The 22949-nt window shown below is 38.8% G+C and overlaps 1 protein-coding gene across 1 annotated transcript; it reads right to left on the bottom strand.

Moving 5' to 3' along the window:
• Positions 1-2154: 2154 nt before the first annotated feature.
• Positions 2155-20435, bottom strand: gpia (glucose-6-phosphate isomerase a). Its single transcript, XM_051883849.1, has 18 exons — positions 20284-20435; positions 18334-18424; positions 14163-14231; positions 13448-13564; positions 10457-10543; positions 10019-10165; positions 9807-9878; positions 9682-9726; positions 9534-9587; positions 9344-9404; positions 8544-8587; positions 5591-5743; positions 5374-5503; positions 5195-5271; positions 4920-5048; positions 3077-3152; positions 2911-2977; positions 2155-2579 (listed from the first exon to the last, which is right to left on the bottom strand). The coding sequence occupies exons 1-18, from the start codon at positions 20400-20402 to the stop codon at positions 2456-2458; spliced, it is 1662 nt and encodes a 553-aa protein (XP_051739809.1). The 5' UTR covers positions 20403-20435; the 3' UTR covers positions 2155-2455.
• Positions 20436-22949: the final 2514 nt, after the last annotated feature.

Below are 22949 nucleotides of genomic sequence, written 5' to 3'. Positions count from 1 at the left end.
TAAACACACACACTCCTAAAACCTAAGAATGCAAACATGCATTAGCGTAGTTTGTATACAGTAGCTGCAATGTTAGCAGGTTTGCTAATTCAGGGAGAAATTTCTCTCTTCAACTCATTGAGCTTTTTAAGTAACATGTTTGATATAGATAAGGTTCCATAACAAGGACTGATGTCAAATTGGGCCAGATGGCAGGAGAAGTCATGGAGCATAAAAACAAAATGCATTTTACGCATTGTTTTGGCGTAACATTACCAAATAATGCCGGCGAGCCACCGGATTTTCACGTTTTGGAAATATTACTCAAAGCTAGTGTTCAGTTATTTACTAATGTGAAAAGTATCTGGGTAATAAGTTGAATACATAGAATGGGGTAGGTAATTGCTGAACATGAAATCTTAGCAATTAGGCTACATTAAAGTATGATAAAGAGGTGCGATCTTTAATTAATATGTTTAATGTTAGTAGAGATGAAAATATTCAACAAGTTATAGGCTATTGTACATAAATATATCCTATCAATTCATAGGCACTCCTTTGGCTAAAATGATCCGTGCTGAATTGGTCTGGTCTGTCTCAGTTTACCATTGATTGGGTGAAAACCGTTCAAACCTACTGGCTGTGGAATCAGTGGGCGTGACTCATTATACTATAAGCAAAACGCTGTAAAAGACGCGCGCTCTGTGCAACCAAAACGGTGTTTTTTATGGCATCATATGGCAAGATGAACGGCGTAAAAAGTAGTGCTTTTCATGCACACTAAAACGCTGTTAAATACGGCGCCATTGACGTATTTTCACGTTTTTTTACGGCGTTTGTAATCACAACGCTGTATTTTGCGGTGCAAATACCTGTTTAAAACGTTGTATTTGACTGCGTTTGACTGTAAACGCGATTAATCTATAGCGTAATTCTGACCCTTTTGGCTTGCCATAGATCCATACCCTCTATTCCGCGTCCTGTCTGAAAAGGCCATTGCGCGAGCACTCTTCACAAACAAAGCGCGCGTGAGCATTTGAAATTGACAGCAGTCTTCTGTTAGTGAGTTTCATATTTTAAATATATAAGTCCACTGCAGTCCAAACGACATAAATGATGCCTTCGTAGAGCATTTGTAAGGAAAATACAGAGAGTCGAGACTGCGCACTGCATGTGTAACTAAAGGCTGATTCTGCGTCGAGTGTACGGCGTAGGCTGTGTATAGCACGCGTAGCCTACGACGTAGCCTGACGTGCACCTCTTCAAAAATGTAACAACGCGTCAATTCTACGCGGACCGCAATCGGTTATTGGTCTGCTAGAACCCCTCCCTCAGGTCAAAAAAACTGGCGCGTTTTCAACTTCCATATGAATGAAAAAACACTGTTTCAGGGGACACATTCAGTCAAACTGCAACAAAAGTCGTTACCTATTTGTAAGCTTCTCTGACAACGTACATGACAAGCTGCTTCTTCTTCGGCTTCGACGCGGACAACTACGCAGAAGTATACATGAAAACAGACACAATGCTTACGGCGCAGAGGCTCCGGCGTAGGTCCGACGCATAAGTATAAATCAGCCTTAACAAGCGAGCGTCTCTCACAACGCATCCTGTGCAGTGAAGCCCGCGAATGTCCTTGTAATTTGCTTCAATCTTTCCGAACTTTATGAAAGATTATTTTATGGAAGGTTTGAGTGGTGTATTTGTGTGAGGAATTGGAAGCAAGCAGAATACGGTGTTTCTAAAGCACACTCGGCGTCATCGTGCATCTGAATAAAAACTAAGCTCAGAATCAATTCAGAATCGTTTCAGAGAGAATCGCGATGCATCGATTTTTTTCTACCACCCCTAATAGGCACGTAATGTTTCTTTAACAAAGTGACATCGCCACCTACTGGCCTGACAGCAGAATACAGCATTTTCAGTCATTCTCTGCGGATCTGTGTAAATGGGGATCCTTTTGACAACATTGTCGTCTGTAAACGGAAAAAACAAAGGAAAAAACGTTTCCGTTTTTAGTACACCATTGTCATGTAAATGTACCCTAAAACAGCTTACGAAAACAATTCTATAGGTGCCAGTTCTGGATCTGGAATATATGCAGGTTCATGTAATGGACACTTAATTGGTCATCACTGAATACATTTTGCTGAACAAAAATAATAAACCACCAGGGAAAGTGTCAAATAATACATTTATTGTGGTTCGCTGGTCCAAAGGAGAAGATGAAATCCATCTAGTATGTGCAGTGCATACGGATACAGTCGTCTCATACTGGTCCACAGATACATGAATACAGTCAAATCTTACACAACACACAATCTCATGGCTTATAGATAATGACAGACATAAAGTGCTCATCCTCCTTGTCTAGGCTTACCATCTGAACTATGCCAAGCGTTAAAACATAATTCACTAATCTCATTGGATGAGGGGGCAGCAGAGGTGGGGTTAAAGCCGAGGAGTCAGGAAACATTTAAGAGCGGTTCTTCTTGAAGAAGCTGATGAGTCCATTGGTGGAAGAGTCGTGGGAATGAACCTCTGCGTCGTCCTGCAGCTCAGGCTCGATCTTCTTGGCGAGTTGCTTGCCGAGCTCCACTCTGATGGGACAGAAAAAATGTATCATTCTCTATAAATGTACAGATGCCCGAAACTCTCTGAAAGTCTTTTTAAATAATTCACAGCATAATGTAATAAATTGCTAATGACTTTCCAAGCTCAATTCTTTTTTGGCTCCTCTAATCTAATTGCTTCATTCTGGTAAAGAGCGGCAAAATTTCACAAACCAATGGATTTTTTTTCCCCTCATGAATAAAGTCCCATCCTACACATCTTCAAGAGCCCTAATTGGCTAATTTGTGGTATCTATCAATTTTTATTGAATGAACTGGACCTAAATTTAAGTTGCAAAATATTTTGAATTGGACTCACCCCCACTGATCATAGCTGTTGATATCCCACATCACACCTTGCACAAAGATCTTGTGTTCATACATGGCTGAAACACATGAACAAATACAGCATACCATGAGCATAGGGTCTACAAAACACACACATCTACAAAAACAAGTACTGGTATAACATATTTGATACTCACCAACCAGCGCACCAAGCATGAAGGGTGAAAGTTTTTTAAAGATGATAGAGTTGCTTGGCTTGTTTCCTTGGAAAACCTACAAAAAAGTTTTTGTATTTCATTATACAAAAACAGATCACATGTACTGCAATTTTACTCTCCATTTCAGTCAGAATGAAATGCCACATACAACAAGGCTTCAAACAGTTAGGCTGTATCCGAACATTTCGTATTTTTTTTCCGAACACAAAAAAAAAAAAAATAATAAAAATACGAAAAGAGTAGTATGCCCGATGTCACAGTTTCGCAAAAACGTAGGCAGAAAAGTACTTCTACTTCCGGAAAGATTCTGAAGTGCGCATACAAAGGATACTTTTCCGTCCCATAAGGCCACAGGAGAGGATTCGTAAATGAAGGGTAAGAGATGCAACTGATGTTATTGGTCACATGACAGTTAAAGGGTTAGTTCACCCAAAAATGAAAATCATCCCATGATTTACTCACCCTCAAGCCATCCTAGGTGTATATGACTTTCATCTTTCTGATGAACACAATCGGAGATATATTAAAAAATATTCTGGCTCTTCCAAACTTTATAATGGGAGTGAATGGGGGGCCCGATTTTGAAGCCCAAAAGAAAAAAAAAAAAAAAAAATAAATAAATAAATAAATAAATAAATAAAAAATCGATTCCACGGCCTTCTGAAGCAAAGCGATGGGTTTTTGTAAGAAAAATATCCATATTTATAACTTTATAAACTATAATCACTGACTTCCGGTAATGGCTGTACGCAAGTCCGGCGGAAGAATGACCTCTGACCCGACGCATGACGTAGGATGTAGGAGTATCGTAAGCTTAAACGCCTCTCGCGGTTCAAACAAATAGGGCTGGGCAACAAACTCAAGCTCCTCTTCTCTTATATCGAAATCCTCCGACATTTCTCTTTAAAAATTCTCATTTTAGACTTCTAATTCATGACCGATGTTTTGTTTTGCTCTCTCTGAGCTTCTGCATTCGTCATTACGTCATACATGGGGTCAGAGGTCACTCTTCCATCAAAACTAGACTTGCATAAGGCTGTTACCGGAGGCCAGTGATTATAGCTTATTAAATTATAAATATGGATATTTTTCTTACTAAATGCATCACTTCACTTCAGAAGGCCTTTATTAACCCTTGTATGGATTACTTTTATGATGGATGGATGCATTTTTTGGGGCTTCAAAATCTTGAGCCCCATTCTCTACCATTATAAAGCTTGGAAGAGCCAGGATATGTTTTAATATAACTCAGATTGTGTTTGGCTGAAAGAAGAAAGTCATATACACCTAGGATGGCTTGAGGGTGAGTAAATCATAGGATAATTTTCATTTTTAGGTCAACTATCCCTTTAAGTTCAAAAAGATGTACCTAAGATTTTGGATGCAGCCTTATCTTATTTTACAGGACACTATGGAGTCACACTGCTGTTAACTGTCTGAAAAGTTATATTAGGTGTGTTTGAATAGGAAGAGTTTCAAAAATGTGTACTGTTGGAGTGCTTCCAGGAACATGGCTGGGAAAAGCAAATTAAAGCAGTCTTGGCAAGCATTGTTTGCTCAAACGAAATTTACTGTATGACCTTTGGACCATAACACATTGGTGGAAGCACATTTGTAACAGCATGTCCACTAACCACCAGGACCCAGCTCCACCACTCTAAACCAGAGGTCTTCAACTCTGCTCTCTAGTAGGTTGGAGATAAACTTTGCAGGACAGTGGGTTTCCAGGAGCAAGGTTGAAGACCTCTAAACAGACCCTAGTTTAGATACCATCCAAAGTGTTATATATGGACACATGGTTTTCAAGTAAAGAATCACTCACTTTATGGGGCAAGAGTTTCTCCAGTGCATCCCCAGACATCCCAGCACCCTGGAGCTCTTTCTTGGCCTCATCAGAGGTCTTTCCCCTCATCAGAGCCTCTGTCTGCGCCAGAAAGTTCGCCATCAGGATCTACCATATTCACAAAATGAGAGCGTGTAATGTTACACTTAGACAAACACTGGTTCAAATAACATGAAACATCATCTGGGGCATCAGATGCCCAAGAGAACCAGTAAACAAAGACGTGTTCAGAAACACATAGACCGTCGGCGCACCTTATGATGCAGATTATCTCTGATAGGATGCTGGCTCTGAGCAGGAATGAGGAAGTCAGCGGGAATCAAGCGAGTGCCTGCAGAGAGAAAGATCTATCATGATAAACGCATCACAAATGGGCATTAACATGTCAATTAAACAAGGAACTAGTCCATAGGGGAAGTTCAGGATCACAGACCCTGGTGAATGAGCTGGTAGAATGCATGCTGTCCGTTGGTTCCTGGTTCTCCCCACACGATGGGTCCAGTGTGGTAATTCACACGAGTGCCAGACTTGGTGATGTACTTCCCGTTGGACTCCATGTCTCCCTGAAAGATCAATGAAAACTCAATAAAGTGTCCTATCAGAAACAATGACATTTATGATGTCATTTCCTGAAACGTCATCAGACCAACCTGTTGGAAGTACGCAGCGAAGCGGTGCATGTACTGGTCATAGGGCAGCAGAGCATGTGTTTCGGCCTGGAAGAAGTTGACGTACCAGACGCCGAGCAGGGCCAGCAAGACTGGAGCGTTCTTCTCCAGAGGGGCCGAGCGGAAGTGGTTATCCTAAAAGAAAAATAGCACAGAGAGGTTACTCCCAGAAACACTTGAAGTGCCCCTATTATGCCACTACATTTCATGTAGTGTGTAATATAGCTGTGTGTGAATGTAAAAGGTCTGCAAAGTTTGAAAGATCAAAGTGCAGATAAACAGAGTTTATTGTCTTTCCAAAGAAAGAAGCGAATCTGAACTGCCTGAAACGAGTCGTCAGTAATTCAAGTCTCACTTTCTGTTGGACCTACATAGTTTTGTAACAAATTTGCCTAATACCCGCCTATGGTCTTCATTGGCTGCCCGCAAACAATGTCTACTTTGCCCTGCCCTCAAACACTGTAGTTGTAGCTGAGACCAGAAGAGTTTGGTTAGTGTTATCATCAAGTCGAGAAGACGCTGTTTACTGCGGCGCCAAAGCAAATCCACTTTGATGCACTTCCAAAAAAATGTGATTGATACAGTAAAACCAACGGCATCATTACCGTTCACATCACCGTTTATATAAGTGCCGGGGAAGATCCAGAGCTGAAATTCAGATATGGAAATGGGTGTTTGGTTTTTGACACGTGCTGTAAGCAGTAGACCAATCACAACAGACTGACTAATCAGTGCAGAGACGGCTCTCGGAAAGGAGGGGTTTAGAGAGACCGAATTGTTTATCAAACCGTTTCAGACACTGTGGCCCTGTTTACACCTGGTATTAAGATGTGTTTTGGTCGATCGGATCACAAGTGGACTAAGGAGACACATTCCCATTTACACCTAGTGTTTTAAATTTGTCTCTTTTGTCCACTTTCAACCACTTCTGTCCTGATTTCTTCGAAGGGGGGGGGGTCTATGGGTGAGTAAATGTATGGGCTTTTTCAGATCTTTCGATCTAATGGACAAAATAAACTCACGCAATTTACATATGAACACCACCAGAGATGACGAAAAAACACCAAGAGCATCAGCTTTCTTTCTACTCTGACAGATGCAAGACCGGGGAACACTGTGAGTGCGTGTTAGAAATCAGAAATGGTGAGAGAACATTGTGCTTGGTACATTTTTTGTCTTCAAACCTTTTGGGTCTTTTGCCGACAAAGTTTAAATCCCGTCTGGTTAGCGCGCTCCCCATAATGTTTACTCATTAGGTCAGTAGGCGGAGAGTAGACGTCTTTTATGGCAGTTCGAACACATTTGACGACATGAGCGTTTACAATACGAAAACAATCCAGTCGAATGCGTTTTTGACTACTTCTGGAAGTGGTAAAAAGTGGACAAGCTCAAAACATATTAGACCCCGTTTACACCTGTATTTAGCATTGATCACTTGTGATCAACCAAAATGCACCTTAATACCAGGTTTAAACAGGGCCTGTGAGAAAGGAAGTGATGCTGCAATGTATATTATAAGAAAATTAAAATGATTTTTGACCTTGGATGCATGTAGGGTTGCAAAGGGGCGGAAAGTTTCCGGTAAATTTCCGGAAACTTCCCACAGAACTTAACCTGGGGAATTTTGGAAATATTCCAATTTGGAAACTTAACAGGAATTTACGGGAATTTATGGGAATTAATTGGAAATTTTGGGAAATGTATATAAATGTGTAATATTTATATAAAATGTATCATATACAAACATAAATATACACATTTTGTTTGGTCATAACATGAAATAAGTTATTTCTTTTTCGCATTCAATTAATTCTAATTTAGTTAATATGTAAAATAAATATTTTTATTGCAGCAATTTTTGTGTGTTATTTATTTCAGTGTCACATGATCCTTCAGAAATCATTCTAATATGCTGATTTGATACTCAGTTATTATCAATGTTAGAAACAGTTGTGTTGCTTAATATTTTTTTGGAAACATACTTTTTCAGGATTCATTGATGAATAAAAAGTTAAAAAGAACAGCATTTATTTAAAATATAAATCTTTTCTAACAATATCACTTTAGTATCACTTTTTATCAATTTAACACATCTTTGCTGAATAAAAGTATTAATTTCTTTCAAAAAAAAAACCCAAAATTTTGACCGGTAGTGTATATCGTTACAAAAGATTTCTATTTTAAATAAATGCTGTTCTTTAAATATTTATCCATCAAAGAATCCTGAAAAAAAGTATCACAGGTTATAAAAATATTAAGCAGCACAACTGTTTCCAACATTGATAAATGAGCATCAAATCATCATATTAGAATGATTTCTGAAGGATCATGTGACACTGAAGACTGGAGTAATGATGCTGACAATTCAGCTTTGATCACAGAAATAAATTATATTTTAATATATATTAAAATAGAAAACTATTATTTTAAATTGTGGTTATATTTCACAATATTTCAGTTTTTTCTGTATTTTTGATCAAATGTATATGTTACGGACTGGGGGAATGCACAGTGCATGCAGGGGGTGTGGCCTCAATAGCCCTGCAGTAAGTAGTGTGCTGTGTGAATGTCAGGGTAAAAATTCAACTGAAATTGCATTAAATCTGGTTGTTTTAACCAAAATTATGCTGCAAGATGTTTTTTTTCAACTACATTTAAGTACCCTGTTATAGGCTAACCTGCAATTTTGCAAATTCCTTGTTTATTCCCATTAATTCCCGTTAATTCCCATATATTCCCGTTAATTCCCATGGAAAGTTTCCAGCTTTGAAAATTCCCGGAATTTTGCAACCCTAGATGCATGTAATCCTATTTTAGGAGACATTCAAAACAAAATTAAGAACCTTTAGAATAGCACTTTAACTCTCTGAGGTAAACAGTGTGCAGTGTAGAGTTATTCTCCTCTTGTATACTGGAATACTATAATTGTACTTACCATCCAGTGAGCACCAGCTAAAAGTTGCTCAAAATTGTCGAAACCTACAAGACGACAACAAATAAAGTTACTGGAACATTAACAGACAGAAAAACATAAACAATCTATTAGTACAAGATGCTGCATTAGTGGTCTTTCAAATTTGATTCAGGCAGTAGTTCAGTAGTAGGCCAGAAACATACTGTACGCAAGTACATAAACATGAATGTTTGACCAAAACATAGGAAGCGTGCTGCCCGTATACTGTATATATTTCTGGTGCATTCATACGTTACTGTGACGGTAGGAAACCTCAGTACTCAAGGGGGTGATGTAGTCACCTTCAAATGTCAGTGTCATTACGAGGTCAAATTGATATGGACTGCTAAAGACATTTTACTATTGGAACATAAACTTAAAATTTAGTCAATAACAATTTATTCAGTGTTGATGAAAGATAAAAACAAACCGTATTTTTGGGATTAGTGCCAAGAACATGGATTAAGAAAGTAGATGGGGTCAATTATGATTTAATATTGATTTTAAACCAGTTTATTTAGTTAACTTGCTCAGAGAAGCTCTAATCTGTGGCTCCAAATGACAGTAGTTGATCTGAAAGAACAAACTGACCATAGAAGACTGGTTAAGCTAATGCCTGTTATAGCTCCCCCTCTGGTGATGCAGAGAATGCAACACATATTTGAATTGTGTTTTATGTACAACACACCAAATCAAAGTAGCATAGCTATAAGTGTTTGCGTTCACATACTTGCATACAGCATGTTTTAGGCCTTAAGGGACCGTTCGCACAGCAGACGTACCTATGTGCAGTGCAATGGACAAACCGATAGCCGACCACAGTGAGTAGCGCCCGCCGACCCACTAAAACATGAGCAGAAAAACAGTCTGGGCTTTTGAGAAGCAATATGCCAGAGTATTTAAACATTACTAGCAATCATGCAATCAGTCATTACGTTCTCGTGCAGTAATATGCTTGTTAAGAATACTCACATCCCAAAACTCAAACATGTTGTTGGTGTCGATACCAAAGTCCTTGACTTTCGGCTGGTGAGAAGACAGGAAATGTATGTAAGTTCCTTACAGATGAATCCAATTTACTTTTAACACTGACATAACGGTGACATAATGATGTACTTACTGCATTTGTGGAAAGAGCCACAAAATGTTTGGCCACAGCCGATGTCTGAAAACATACAAACACAGAATTAGACCAATGGAAACTTTCCATTTAGGACAGTTACAGCAGTTTGTAAAGGTACTAACATCTTTAGCGCTCTTAAGGAACCATTCTCTGGCCGTCTCAGCGTTAGTGATGGTCTCCTGGGTGGTGAATGTCTAAAGTACAAAAAATATTAAGAAATTAAGTACTTCAACAAGTACAATTTGTATAATGAATTCTGTTTAACATACACTACAGTGCTGTACAAGACTGTACCCTTTACTGTTATCTCAGAATAGGGTATTCAGGTTGTCACCTTTGAAGCGATGATGAAGAGGGTGGTCTCAGCGTTAAGCTGGGCGAGGGTCTTGGCCATGTGCGTCCCGTCAATATTAGAGACGAACCACACATTGGGTCCTCCTTTAGAGTACGGCTTCAGAGCTTCAGTCACCATCAGAGGACCCTGAAGAACCAATCATAACAAACATTATTCCACACTCTATATTGCTTATGATTACCAGATTTGACATAATGAGGCCTAGCTTTTGGTTTAAAAGAGAGAATATCTAACAAACAGAATCACACAGTGGAAGAGGAAACACTTGATATAAGCGTAACTAACCATTTACTATATATATATTACTATAATAGACAGTTTTATTAAGCTGCCCAACTAGGAGATAACCAAATCTCCATCATCGGTTAATTTACAATGTGTGGAAACTGGCTCTCAAGAAACTCATGGTAAACTCACCAAGTCAGAACCTCCAATGCCGATGTTCACTACATCAGTGATGGCTTTACCACTGAAGCCTTTCCACTCGCCGCTGCGCACTTTCTGCAAAATAATTCACACATGCGCAATGTCAATATTCGGTAATATTATATTTGGTTTTGTTTTCATATTTGCGCAAGGTAATGACTGAAAAATAATTTGATCAATAGCGTGCATTATACATAATCGACCAATCGTGGCTTGCGAGAAGGCTGGATCTACAGAGAACGGTCAAAGCATTGCAAATACAACATTTTTAATGCATTGCATGAAGACTGTCAATAAGAACAGCGGCTTGCACAGACCTCCGTGTAGAAATCGCGTTCCTAAATCGCGTTCCGGGGGCACATCGATATGACCACTTTCACGATTAAAGAGGCAAGGGCTCAAGCCATTTTAGAAATCCTGGACAGGAAAATGGGCTAAGGTAGGGTGACCATATGTGCCATTTTCCAGGACGCGTCCTGGGAAAATGGCACATATGGTCACCCTACCTTAGCCCATTTTTAAACTATAATTTCATTAAACATACTGGTATGGATACTGGTGTTTTCAATAATACTGGTATTCTTAAATGTTCCTTCTTATGTATTTTAATATTATTTATACCATGGACTGTCTGAATACTTGATTCTGATTTGCTGGAAGGAGTGCATTAAATTGGTTCCAGCCAATATTCTGTCAAGCGATTAAAATTTTTAATTTAATTAATTACATGATGTGGCAATTAATTAATCTAATTAAGTGCAATTTAATCGCACATCAATTCTGGCTGTGAAATTACCCCCCAAAATAATTAGAAGTCATTATTGTGTAAAGCATCAAATAGACATTACAAAAAGTAGCTTCAGAAAGAAATATTTTATTCGATTCAATAACTTTTGTAACATTAAGGTTGATTAAATAATGACAATTTTAATTTTTGGGTGAACTATACCTTTTTAACTATATTTTGTTCAATTAGACTCTAAATAAGAAATTAAAACTGCCAGTAGGTGGTGGTAAATGTCTTAATGATTAAGTTGTTAATTCATTTAAATCGATTCATTCAAACCGGCTGATTCATTCAGGAGTGAAGTAAATGGTTCTCTTCAGGCTTGTTGGACTTGAAGCGGCGCTACACAGACCGATGACATGTATGACATCAAAGTATCACGAGAGCGCGAGAGCAGACGGCTGTATTTTGATGTCATACACCGATCGGTCTGTGTAGCGCCGCTTGAAGTCCAACAAGTCTTTTGTTTTTATCAAACAGGTTCTGTTCCATCTTGTTTTAAACATGCAGTGGTTCATCCACTGCTTAAAGTAAATCTGGATCCATCTGATCTTAATAAATATAGACCTGTCTCGAAACTGCCATTCTTATCGAAAGTATTGGAGAAAGCCGTTTTATATCAGTTATCCCCTTACTTAATTGAGAATAATATATTGGATCCTTTTCAGTCCGGTTTTAGATCTAAGCATAGCACTGAATCGGCCTTGTTAAGAGTGGTTAACGACTTGTTATTATTTGCAGATTCTGGAAATTGTGCAGTTTTGGTATTATTGGATTTAAGTGTGGCGTTCGATACAGTGGATCACTGCATTCTTTTAAACCGGTTAAAAACTGAGGTTGGTATTTGTGACTTAGAGTGGTTTGAGTCTTATTTTACTGAGAGGAGTTTCTCTGTGGAGATAGGTCAGTTTCATTCATCGCCTGCTTCTGTTATGGGCGGGGTGCCACAGGGCTCTATTTTAGGCCCGATTTTATCTTCCTTATATATGCTCCGCCTACGTTACACTTTTGAATTTCATAAGGTTCCACATCACATTTATGTTGATGATACTCAGTTGTACATGTCAATAAAACCTGGGTCTAAGTCCTTATCTGATTTGTTAGCCTGCGTAAAAGACATCAAAAGTTGGATGGGTGGAAATTTTCTTCAGTTAAATGAAAACAAAACTGAAGTCATTTTATTTGGTACATGGTCTGACTCCCAGTTTGGGTCCTCTGCAAGCAAATATCCACACTTATGTAAAGAACCTGGGTGTTGTTAAAATTCGACAAGCAAATAAACTCTGTTGTTAGAGCTAGTTTTTTTCCAGCTTAGGGGTTTACGGAAATTGAAATCTTTGCTATCTTTTGGTGACCTAGAGACAGTTATTCATGCCTTCATTTCAACAAGGCTTGATTACTGTAATGCTTTATATGCTGGTATCAACCAGTTTTCCCTATCACGTTTGCAATTAGATCAAAATGCTGCAGCTCGCTTTTTGACGGCAATGAAAAAACGTGAGCATATCACCCCTATTTTGGCACGCTTACATTGGTTACCGGTCAAATTTAGAATTAATTACAAGGTTTTAGTTTTTGTATTTAAAGCCTTGCACGGTCTGGCTCCAGTTTATATCTCAGACCTTATTTGTCCATACTCTACTCAAAGAACTCTCAGATCATCCTCTGACAAACTATTAGCCGTTCCATTGTCTCGCTTGAAATCTAAAGGTGATAGAGCCTTTTCTCATATTTGCCCCTAAGCTGTGGAATTTGCTTCCTCAGTCAATTAGGTTTTCCTCCTTCCTATCTGTATTCAAGTCATCTCTGAAAATGTATCTTTTTTCTCAGGCCTATTCATAATTTTTAGATCTGTTAGTCTTAGTGAGTTAAAATCTTAGTCTTGATTTTATTTGGTTTTATGGTTTATGTTGTTGATTTTGCTTAACTCATATAATCTAAATATAAGACAAAAACTCAAAAAGGAGAATTTTTGCCCCATTTCTTGAATTTTAGGGAATTTCTGACTGCATTCTATAGGCTTCATTATGCAGTGAGTTGTTGCCCTGCATCATATTTGTCATCAATCGACTGTATGTAATGTCAGATGAACTACATAGGTCTGGGGCGGGGCAAGTGCGTTAAATGCATTAAAAATCGAATTAATGCAATAAATTGACAGTGGGTTGTTGTTACACGCATGTTCACTCACATGGACAAAAGCCCTTCATCTGCTCCAGGACTCTGTTCACCTCCGGCATCACATCTGTACCGTCCACCACGATGGGAGTGTTGGAACGGTTCCTCAGGGCGGTGTGGAGAACAGCACGACCCTACAAACCAACATACCAAGACCTCGTTTTAACAGAGATTTAATAGCAACTATACTCTCTTTGTATATTGACATTTGTTTAATTTGTAACCGTTTCTTGTCAGCTATGTCTTTCTGAGGTGTTAATTGATATACACTTTTACATTAGGGTCCAATTATCACTATTAACTAACGACTTTTGCTTATTAATAGTTATTAAGGTAGTTGTTAAGTTTAGTTATTGGGTAGGATTAAGGTATGTAGAATATGGTCATGCAGAATAAGGCATTAATATGTGCTTTATAAGTACTAATAAACAGCCAATATTCTAGTAGTAATATGCGTGCTAATAAGCAACTAGTTTTAAGTGAGAATTGGACCATAACTAAAGTGTTACCGATATATCATTTACCATAACCAAAAAAAGAGAATACATGCTGCAGTTTCAAAACAGCCAGTGAGATAAAGAGGAAACTGAGGGTCACAACTTTCTGCTGTGTTTCCATAGAAATTTACACAGAAGCAAATTATAGAAGTGTATCACAAGAGGACTTGACATTTCAACCCAAACTGCTCAGTTTATGTTCATTCACGGTGAAATGTTTTTACTGAGATATTACCTCAGTGAAGTTGATCTTCTCTCCTGCAAACATCTTCTCTCTGGCGGCTTCAACACCCAATGATCGTGCCTAATCATGATGAGACAGGGACAGAAATCAGTTCATGTGACTTGTGCTAACATACATACAAAGAACTATAAATACACCAATTGTGTATTTTGTCCTGCTGTGATTACTATGAGAAATCTGCTGCATCAGAGTGATTTAGTTCTCAGTTGCTACTCTGATTGGCTGAAGACAGGAAGTACAGAATCAGGTTAAATATTTTCAAAGGCTCCAAAGTATACTTCCATTTTCACTTACACCGTGTCTAATAGGGATGTAAATTTACATGAATTCCCATAATCGATTGCGGTTTAAATTAACGATCCATTAATCGATTAATCGTTAACCTCTTAAATCCAAAGCGGAGACATTATTAAGTTATCATATTACTTAAAGTGAAAATTCTGTCATTTATTACTCACCCTCATGCCGTTTTACACCCGTAAGACCTTCGTTGATCTTCGGAACACAAATTAAGATATTTTTGTTTAAATCCGATGGCTCTGTGAGGCCTACATAGGGAGCAATGACATTTCCTCTCTCAAGATCCATAAAGGTACTAAAAACATATTTAAATCAGTTCACGTGAGTACAGTGGTTCAATATTAATATTCTAAAGCGACGAGAATATTTTTGGTCCGCCAAAATAACGACTTAATTAGTGATGGCCGATTTCAAAACACTGCTTCAGGAAGATTCGGAGTGTAATGAATCAGCGTGTCGAATCATGATTCGGATCGCGTGTCAAGCCGCCAAACTGCTGAAATCACATGACTTTGGCGCTCCGAACTGTGGACGCTGATTCATTATGCTCCGAAGCTTCCTGAAGCAGTGTTTTGAAATCGGCCATCACTAAATAATTCGTTATTTTGGTTTTTTTGGCGCACCAAAAATATTCTCGTCGGCTTATACTATTAATATTGAACCACTGTACTCACATGAACCGATTTAAATATGTTTTTAGTACCTTTATGGATCTTGAGAGAGGAAATGCCATTGCTCCCTATGTAGGCCTCACGGAGCCATTGGATTTAAACAAAAATATCTCAATTTGCGTTCTGAAGATTAACGAAGGTCTTATGGGTCTGGAACGGCATGAGCGTGAGTAATTAATGACAGAATTTTCATTTTTGGGTGAACTAACCCTTTAACAACAACTTCCTTAAACACAAAATAGGTGTCGTTTTAAAGCTTAGAAGCTTGGCTTTGCAGTAAATATAGGGAATATGACCATCACTTAACAAGTGCTTTTAAATTTGCTGACATAGTGCTCTATTTTCATATTGTGAAAAAATATCCTCTTTACATGAAAATGTGATCTGTAAAATCATAGTACACAACAGACAGACTTGTGTCATGTATCATTGAAAAGGACAACAAGCAAGTATTTGTATGGAAATGTGTAAACAGTATACACATGATGCTTTTACACCACGTTTTAGTTTGTAACTTTGTGAAACATTAGTAAACCATAGGAGATGACATAACTTTATTTAGAGCAGGTGGCCTCGAACGAGCCCAAACACAACATAAGACAACGTAGATCTCAGAGTGACAGTGACATGCCGCTTGGCTAAAGCTATAGGACTTCTGAGATCTGATTACGTTGTGATCATTCCAAAGACTATAGAATAACACAAGACACGTCACTCGCATTGCTTTGAATGGGAGAAAGTGCAACATGCAATATGGCGGAATAAGTCCTGCCTCTAAATAAGAGCCAATCACCGATTGGTAACAGGGTTTCTACAGGTTTCATCAAATCTAATTTAATGCTTTTTAATGCCAATTTTTAAAGCCACACATATACATATGTATATATTATTAATAAGTGAGTCATTCATTTAAACGATTCATTCCAATGGCTGATTCATTCAAGAATGAGGCAGTTGTTTATGAATGGGTCATTTAATCTTTGACTCAACCGATTCAATCATTCAGTATTGAAAACAAGGCTGAGTGTTGCGCTATGGTTCTGCTGTGATCTTTGTTTTAAACTATTTTTGCTGCTAAAATAGAACAAAAACAGTCAATGGTCCTTCTAAAACATAAGTGACTTAATATTAACTATTTGTTAACTGAACTGTTGTATGAAATCAGTGTCATGTTTTTAATCATGACGGTAGCCTATTTAAGAAAACAGCATTCTTGGTCGTGTGATTTTGTTTACCTGTATCAAGTTATAAAAACTTCTTTTTGTGTGTGCTTCGCTCATGTTTCCATTTCTCCTCAAGATGGTGCGTGAGCCTCAACAGGGCAACCTTGTTATCGTCACTACATTATACAGCCTATTATTATCCACTATGGATCGCCACTTAAAGTAAATGTAATAAAATCAGTCATTCTCGCGTTTTTTTGTTATTGGTATTGACGTTTTAATCAGGTCCTTGCCCGGCCTGGCAAGTAAAATTCTCTTTCACTTGCCTCTTCAAAAAAAATACACCTATCCCGGACTAATTGACAAGCGTTAAGGCCCAGGTATACTTCACTTTCCGCGCCCGAACACGTCCGCGCATCTTTCAAAAGTATACTAAACCACGGATGCGCGCGGATGACCAAGTTCGACACATGCGCAGTATAATTTTTTCTATACTTTTACCAGACATCATGTCATCAACAGGACATTCGCTGGGCAGGATCGGAGAAGAAAAATAGTGCATCCACCATTGCAACATAGTTCAGAAGATACACCAAGAGAACAGGAATCAAAAAGCGATGGAGAAGGCATGCTTCTGAGTTTACTCGTCTTGTTTTTGAATCGCTCTTTACACACTCTTCTTCGACGACTGCACATTGTGCTCAGTACCGTGCGTATTGCCACCTAGTGGACTCTTCTGTCCTGCTTGCGCGCACTGTCTGTGCGGTCTCGAAATTTGGGCTGCACGCGGATGGGGTGTGAGGCCGGCCGCGAGCCGTCCGCATGACGTAATTTTCGTCACAATACGCTTTCTTGGAAAAAAGTCGCAAAAGGGGTCTGAAAAGTCTCTAAGTTGGCAACACTGATTCAACCTTCCGTCTCCAGGTCCCAGCCCGCCGCTGTCCAAAACGGCGTTACGGCAAATTTGCAACGGCCGGAGGCAATTACCAAACTGGTTCCGTGTGTGTATCACACCAATGTACATATTTTGCGACAGCAAATCAAAGTTATTAATTATTTAGGCTTTATTCAATATAAACTGGTATTATTTTCTTTCAAAACTATCTAAAAAAAATTAATGCCTGTAGGAATAAAATTTAATGCTTTTTAATGCCATTTAAGGCCTTAATTTTCGCAAAATCCATTTAATGACTTTTAATGCTTTTTAATGCCCCAGGGATACCCTGGGTAAAGTCATCGTGTCACTGCAGCGGCCGTTAGAAGCTCTGGTTCCTATAAAAACAGTCAGAAGCGCTCTTCCTATAGAGACGCACACTTAGGACTGCGCATGCGCATTTTCAGCAGTCTGAAAAATACAGTTTTTTGTCATGATTCGAGCATTCAGAAACAAAATTTATGAGACAGTTGTTGTCAGATTTCACTGGTAATTTCAAAAATGAAATTTAATCGAAAGCTTGGCAAACAGCTTTGGAGAATTTGATGTTTCCCCATTTAAAGAGATAGGAGTTACACTTGCATGACCAAGAGGCGTTTCAAAGATGGCCGCTGAGTGAAATGACTTGTCTTAAAGGGACTTTGTCATTACACAGTGTTTTCCAATGTCATTTACCAATGGACCAATGGAAACTAGAGCTAAGCTTTCTAGAGTGCATGTGTCGAACGCCTGTGTTCAGGCACGCTATCAAATGAAATATACTTTGAAAGGTTATGCACTTCACTGTAAAAAAAACTGAAGTACTTTGGGCTTAAAGTCATACTATGTAAACATTACACCACACACGTGTGTCCCAGTGACACGGTTCACCTGATACACAGTCTATTTTCAGCAGCTTTTAGGACACATGCATTAAGCCAATTAACATCTGGAGATGGACACACATGAGGGGTTTAAAGATGCTTAGCTGGACTAAAGAGAGATTACAGTAACAGCTCCGATACTACACAGCTTTTTAATAGTAATGCCCTCTACTATGACTTTGTGAAGTGAAAATGTAGTCTGAAGAGTCGATTGTGATGTGAAAATTGTACCATGTCGAAGAGCATTGTCAGGACTTCTTCACTGATGAGATTCTTGGAGTAATCCAGCAGAATGTCTCCATCATCTGTTGCCAGCTCCAGACTGCGCAGAAGACGAGATCACACACACGGTTAGGATATACAAAAGCTGTATTATTATTTGTTTAATTCTGCTTCATGCGCAGCATGGATAATCCAGAAACATCATTCAAGCCTGGTATACATGCAAGTGTCAGGATCTTAGTGATATTTAGACTGGGAAAGTCAAATAAACAGATGAGGAAAGCTAAATGAGCCATTTCAGAAAACGTATTAGGCCCAGCAGCCACACAGCACTCTCAAACTGCAGTATGTCACATGAATCTGAAAATTTAGTTATACAAAAATACCACCGCAATGTATATCCCTGATCTATCGCTTACAAAACTGTATTATGGCAAACATAGTTTTGTGCAGTTATTTTCCATATGTGACCCTGGACCACAAAACCAGTCATAAGTCGCACAGGTATATTTGTAGCAATAGCCAACAATACACTGTATGGTTCAGAATTATCGATTTTTCTTTTATGCAAAAAATCATTAGGATATTAAGTAAAGATCATGTTCCATGAAGATATTTTGTAAATTTTCTACCGTAAATATATCAAAAAAAAAATATTTTTGTGAGTGGATATGCATTGCTAAGGACTTTAAAGGCGATTTTCTCAATATTTTGATATTTTTTGCACCCTCAGATTCCAGATTTTCAAATAGTTGTATCTCAGCCAAATATTGTCCTATCCTAACAAACCATACATCAATGGAAAGCTTATTTATTCATTTTTTATTTTTATTTTTTTAAATGACCCTTAGGACTGGTTTTGTGGTCCAGGGTCACAAATAAGCTTTCAAAATGTATTTTTTGTTATTTTTATAGCCTAATATTTGGACTCTTACGCCATAATTTGACCTTATTACGTTTGCTGCGCAAACTCGTGCTCGTTCTCCATCATCAGAACGGTCTTAGTTAATTAATTGTATTAATATCAGTAATAAATATATTCACTCGCTACACGTTGAGTACACAGTTCACCGCACTGATTCAGCCCTGCAGTGTGTGAGTGTGCAGGAAGGCACGTACTACATACTGCTATAGCGCCCTCTGTTGATCAACCCCTATAAAAACACTCTACTCTGAGAATGAATGCATACTAATTATGAACACTCAATACATTAGAATTTAATCCAGAACAGATCATAAATTCTTAAAATATAGAAATATAGTAGTGTAAACATGCAACATTTACAGAAGTATCGCAGTAGAGGATGTGACACAACTTTAAGAGATTGCATAAGCACTTGAGAAATGCCTGATCACGTGCATTTAATGAAATGTAGTCATACCAGAAACTATTATATATATATAAATATGATTCCACATAAGAGCCGTGTCATAAGAGCATGTACAGTTGTAACACATATGATCGATGAATGACCTTGTTATATGTGTAGCTGCTAACATGGCTATGTTTATACTGATTTAAAGCAAAGATAAATAGTTAAAAATGCTATTATTGTATTATATGAGAGTAAATGAAAGATATAAAGCAGGTGCAACAGTGCTGAGGGCGGAACCTGGAGCTCCAGACTATTGGCCTGATGTGGCAATAACCTTGCAAACATCAACGTGGAAATCAAGGGTAACATGTAACGCGCACTCTCGTGATATGTGCATTTATACACTAATATATGCCCTGATATTGCATTGTATTGAACATTAAGATACTATCTTACTAAAATAGTACATACACTGTGTTCTATATAAGAGATTTGCTCATATAGGCCTTAATAATCCAGATGTAAGTGCTACTAAGTGAAGCACGGCACATGTGATGCTGACACACGCTTGAGATGAAACATCAGTATGAATGTCTATCAGAGCTCGTGCACGCAACGGAAGCGCGTTTGATGTGTGTTTCACCTGAACTTGTTGAATCTGTCAGGATCGGCCTCGAACATCTCCCTCATGTTGAGGTTTCCTGCGTTGGATTTGTACCATTGTTCCAGTTTGCGGTAGATCGGATCGCTGCTGAGCCCCATGATGAAAAGATCCCGCTGTTTTTCGGTCCAAAGCTGCTAAAGTGAAACACAACCGTCCAAACAGTCGTTCAGTGAGGAAAAGCGTGAGGAGGAAGTCCAATGACAAATCCTGAAAGTCACGCCCATCACGACAACGGCGAATCCTGCGTAGCCCCGCCCACTGTTACACCGCACTGACTGCTGTGGCAAGATGGTTATGTGATGTAGTGTTATATTAAATTAGACACTCTTGACTATTTGGAAAACGTTTTGCATTGCAGTTTAATATCGAGCAACTTATTTTATACGTGATTTGGCGAGCTAATTTGTTTATTTTGCAACGTCATATGGGGTATGGAGGACCAAACCTGCAAGAAAATAAAAATAAATAAGTAAAGGGATAAATGACTTGATAAAACAAATATTATTCATTTTTAATAAAACTGAATCCTGAATTTATTTTTGTATTACTTTTTTTCATGTATTTTTTTTTTTTTTTTCTATATTTAATATGTATTTATTTATTTTTAACTTCTGGTCCTCCATAATAAACCCCACAAGGAAAATAAAACAGGTGAAAAAAAAAAAAAGTTTTGAAATATAAAATGTCCAAACAATATATCAAAATCAAAAATCTGTATCAATTAAAAATATAAATTAATAATAATAAACATTATATATTAGAGCAAAAACACTACATTAAAAAAAGATCCCCAAATTTTTGTACCACAATTAGCAAAAGTGCTTGTGAGAAAAACTGGTTACAAATATGCGTAGTTGCATAACTAGATCAGTAACCGGTAGATTATCAAAAGTTAATGAAACGTATTTATCTGAAGCATTTATTTTATGGCCCTTTTTTATTTTTTTTATTTCTATGTGTTGCCTCAACCTTATGCTTGCGGTTTAACACATACGTACGTGTTTGTTTTATTATTTATAACACAACAATAAATATCTTTATAGAAATTTTATAATATATTATGATGTAAAAGACATAGAATTGTCTCTTCATTTTAAATGGACAGCGCTATATTTAATTGTGTCCGGCAACTTGAACAATGTGTTCCCTTTCAAAAACGGTTCACTCGACATTGCGTCAGTAGCTGAAGCTATTGGGAAACCTCTTTCTCCTGGAATACAGAAGCCCTATTACATCAATCCAGTAAAACTTACTGGCCACCAGTAAAAATTGAGTGCTCGTGTGAAGGGCGGAGCCATCTGCTATATAAGACAGCTCTGGGCCGTCACTGCCTCAGAATCTTTTTCCGTCGCCGTAGATCTATGCACTCGAGAGGACGACACTCTCTTTTGCCAATCCCCTTCAGAGTTCTTGCGCTCACGGCGAGATGGCTCTTGACAGACCCGGCTGTCAGCAGTGTGAGGAGATGACAGTCGAAGTGCTGTGCACAAGACTCTCTAATGCTGTTTCTGCTGCCCCTTCGTGCCCTCCTCCCACCACCATTGCGATACCCACAACGGCCTCAGAGAAGGACAACTGGAATCACAGCTCTTTCCAGGAAGTGGACACTTGGATTGGTCTCCTGGTCATGGCGCACCCTCCATTCGACCTGGACCCATGCCAGAGAAGTCTCGCTTCTCTCATCTGTCGACGGAGCCAACTGCTGAGGCTATGCCGTGGGCACGTGCTCTGAAAGGTTCTTGGAGGCTCAGAAGCAGGCCATGAGCTACTGTTGTGGCAAATTCGATGTTTCTTCAGTTCTGGTCTCAAAGAAACTCTCAGAGTCGAATGTCCAGGTCCCAGGAGTTTAACTTTATTGACAAGCAACAAAGTGAGATGCCAGTGTAACCCCTCACCCAGGTCCTGCTCGCCCCGCTCTGCGCGGGCCTTAAACCTGGGTCTCCCGTGTGGGAGTCGGACGCTCTAACAAGGAGGCTAAAGGCTGCAACCTCTAGCATCAGTCACTAGAGCATCTCTTAAGATCAGTGGAGTGAGGTTTACTCACACAGCGATTACTAGCTGGCCTCCGTTACACTCACCCCCCTAAACCTCACTCCCATCCGGGTCACTGCACCAATGTAACCCCTCATCCAGGTCCTACTCGCCCCGCTCTGCGCGGGCCTTAACACCTGGGTCTCCGGTGTGGGAGTCGGACGCTCTAACAAGGAGGCTAAAGGCTGCAACCTCTAGCGTCAGTCACTAGAGCATCTCTTGAGATCAGAGGAGTGAGGTTTACTCACACAGCGATTACTAGCTGGCCTCCGTTACACCAGCTCCACATCTGAATCTCTCTAGCTAGGGCACAGTTTTTCTTATCTGTTAAAACAGTGTAAGATCCACCCCTACAGTTTTTTTCCCATGATCTCATTTACAGGTGCTCTCCTCCCTTTCTCTTCCTGGAGTCTCCCAAGTACTCCCCAACATTTTCACCAGTCACTTCACCAATTAAACTGCAGGTGTTGCTTATGCAAGAGATAATTCTCTTTGTAAGGGTGGCCAACTGCCAACTAGTCTACATCTTTTTACTAAATCTCTCGTGGTGGAATTCTGCCAATTGATGGTCAACCCTTTCTCATAGGCAAAATGAAACATTGTATCAAAAACAA

Source organism: Ctenopharyngodon idella, chromosome 24, assembly GCF_019924925.1.
Source record: "Ctenopharyngodon idella isolate HZGC_01 chromosome 24, HZGC01, whole genome shotgun sequence".
Classification (NCBI taxonomy): Eukaryota; Metazoa; Chordata; class Actinopteri; order Cypriniformes; family Xenocyprididae; genus Ctenopharyngodon; species Ctenopharyngodon idella.
Note: the sequence above shows the minus strand (reverse complement) of the source record. Positions and strands in the feature narration are given on the sequence as shown.

Excerpts from the sequence above, each read along its gene's own strand:
- gpia (XM_051883849.1), bottom strand. The coding sequence starts at position 20,402 with ATGGGGCTCAGCAGCGATCCGATCTACCGCAAACTGGAACAATGGTAC. Across the intron at positions 10,544-13,447 it reads AGCAGATGAAGGGCTTTTGT|CAGAAAGTGCGCAGCGGCGA; the intron begins CCATGTGAGTGA and ends TGAATTATTTTG. Across the intron at positions 2,580-2,910 it reads AACAGCTATGATCAGTGGGG|AGTGGAGCTCGGCAAGCAAC; the intron begins GTGAGTCCAATT and ends CTGTCCCATCAG.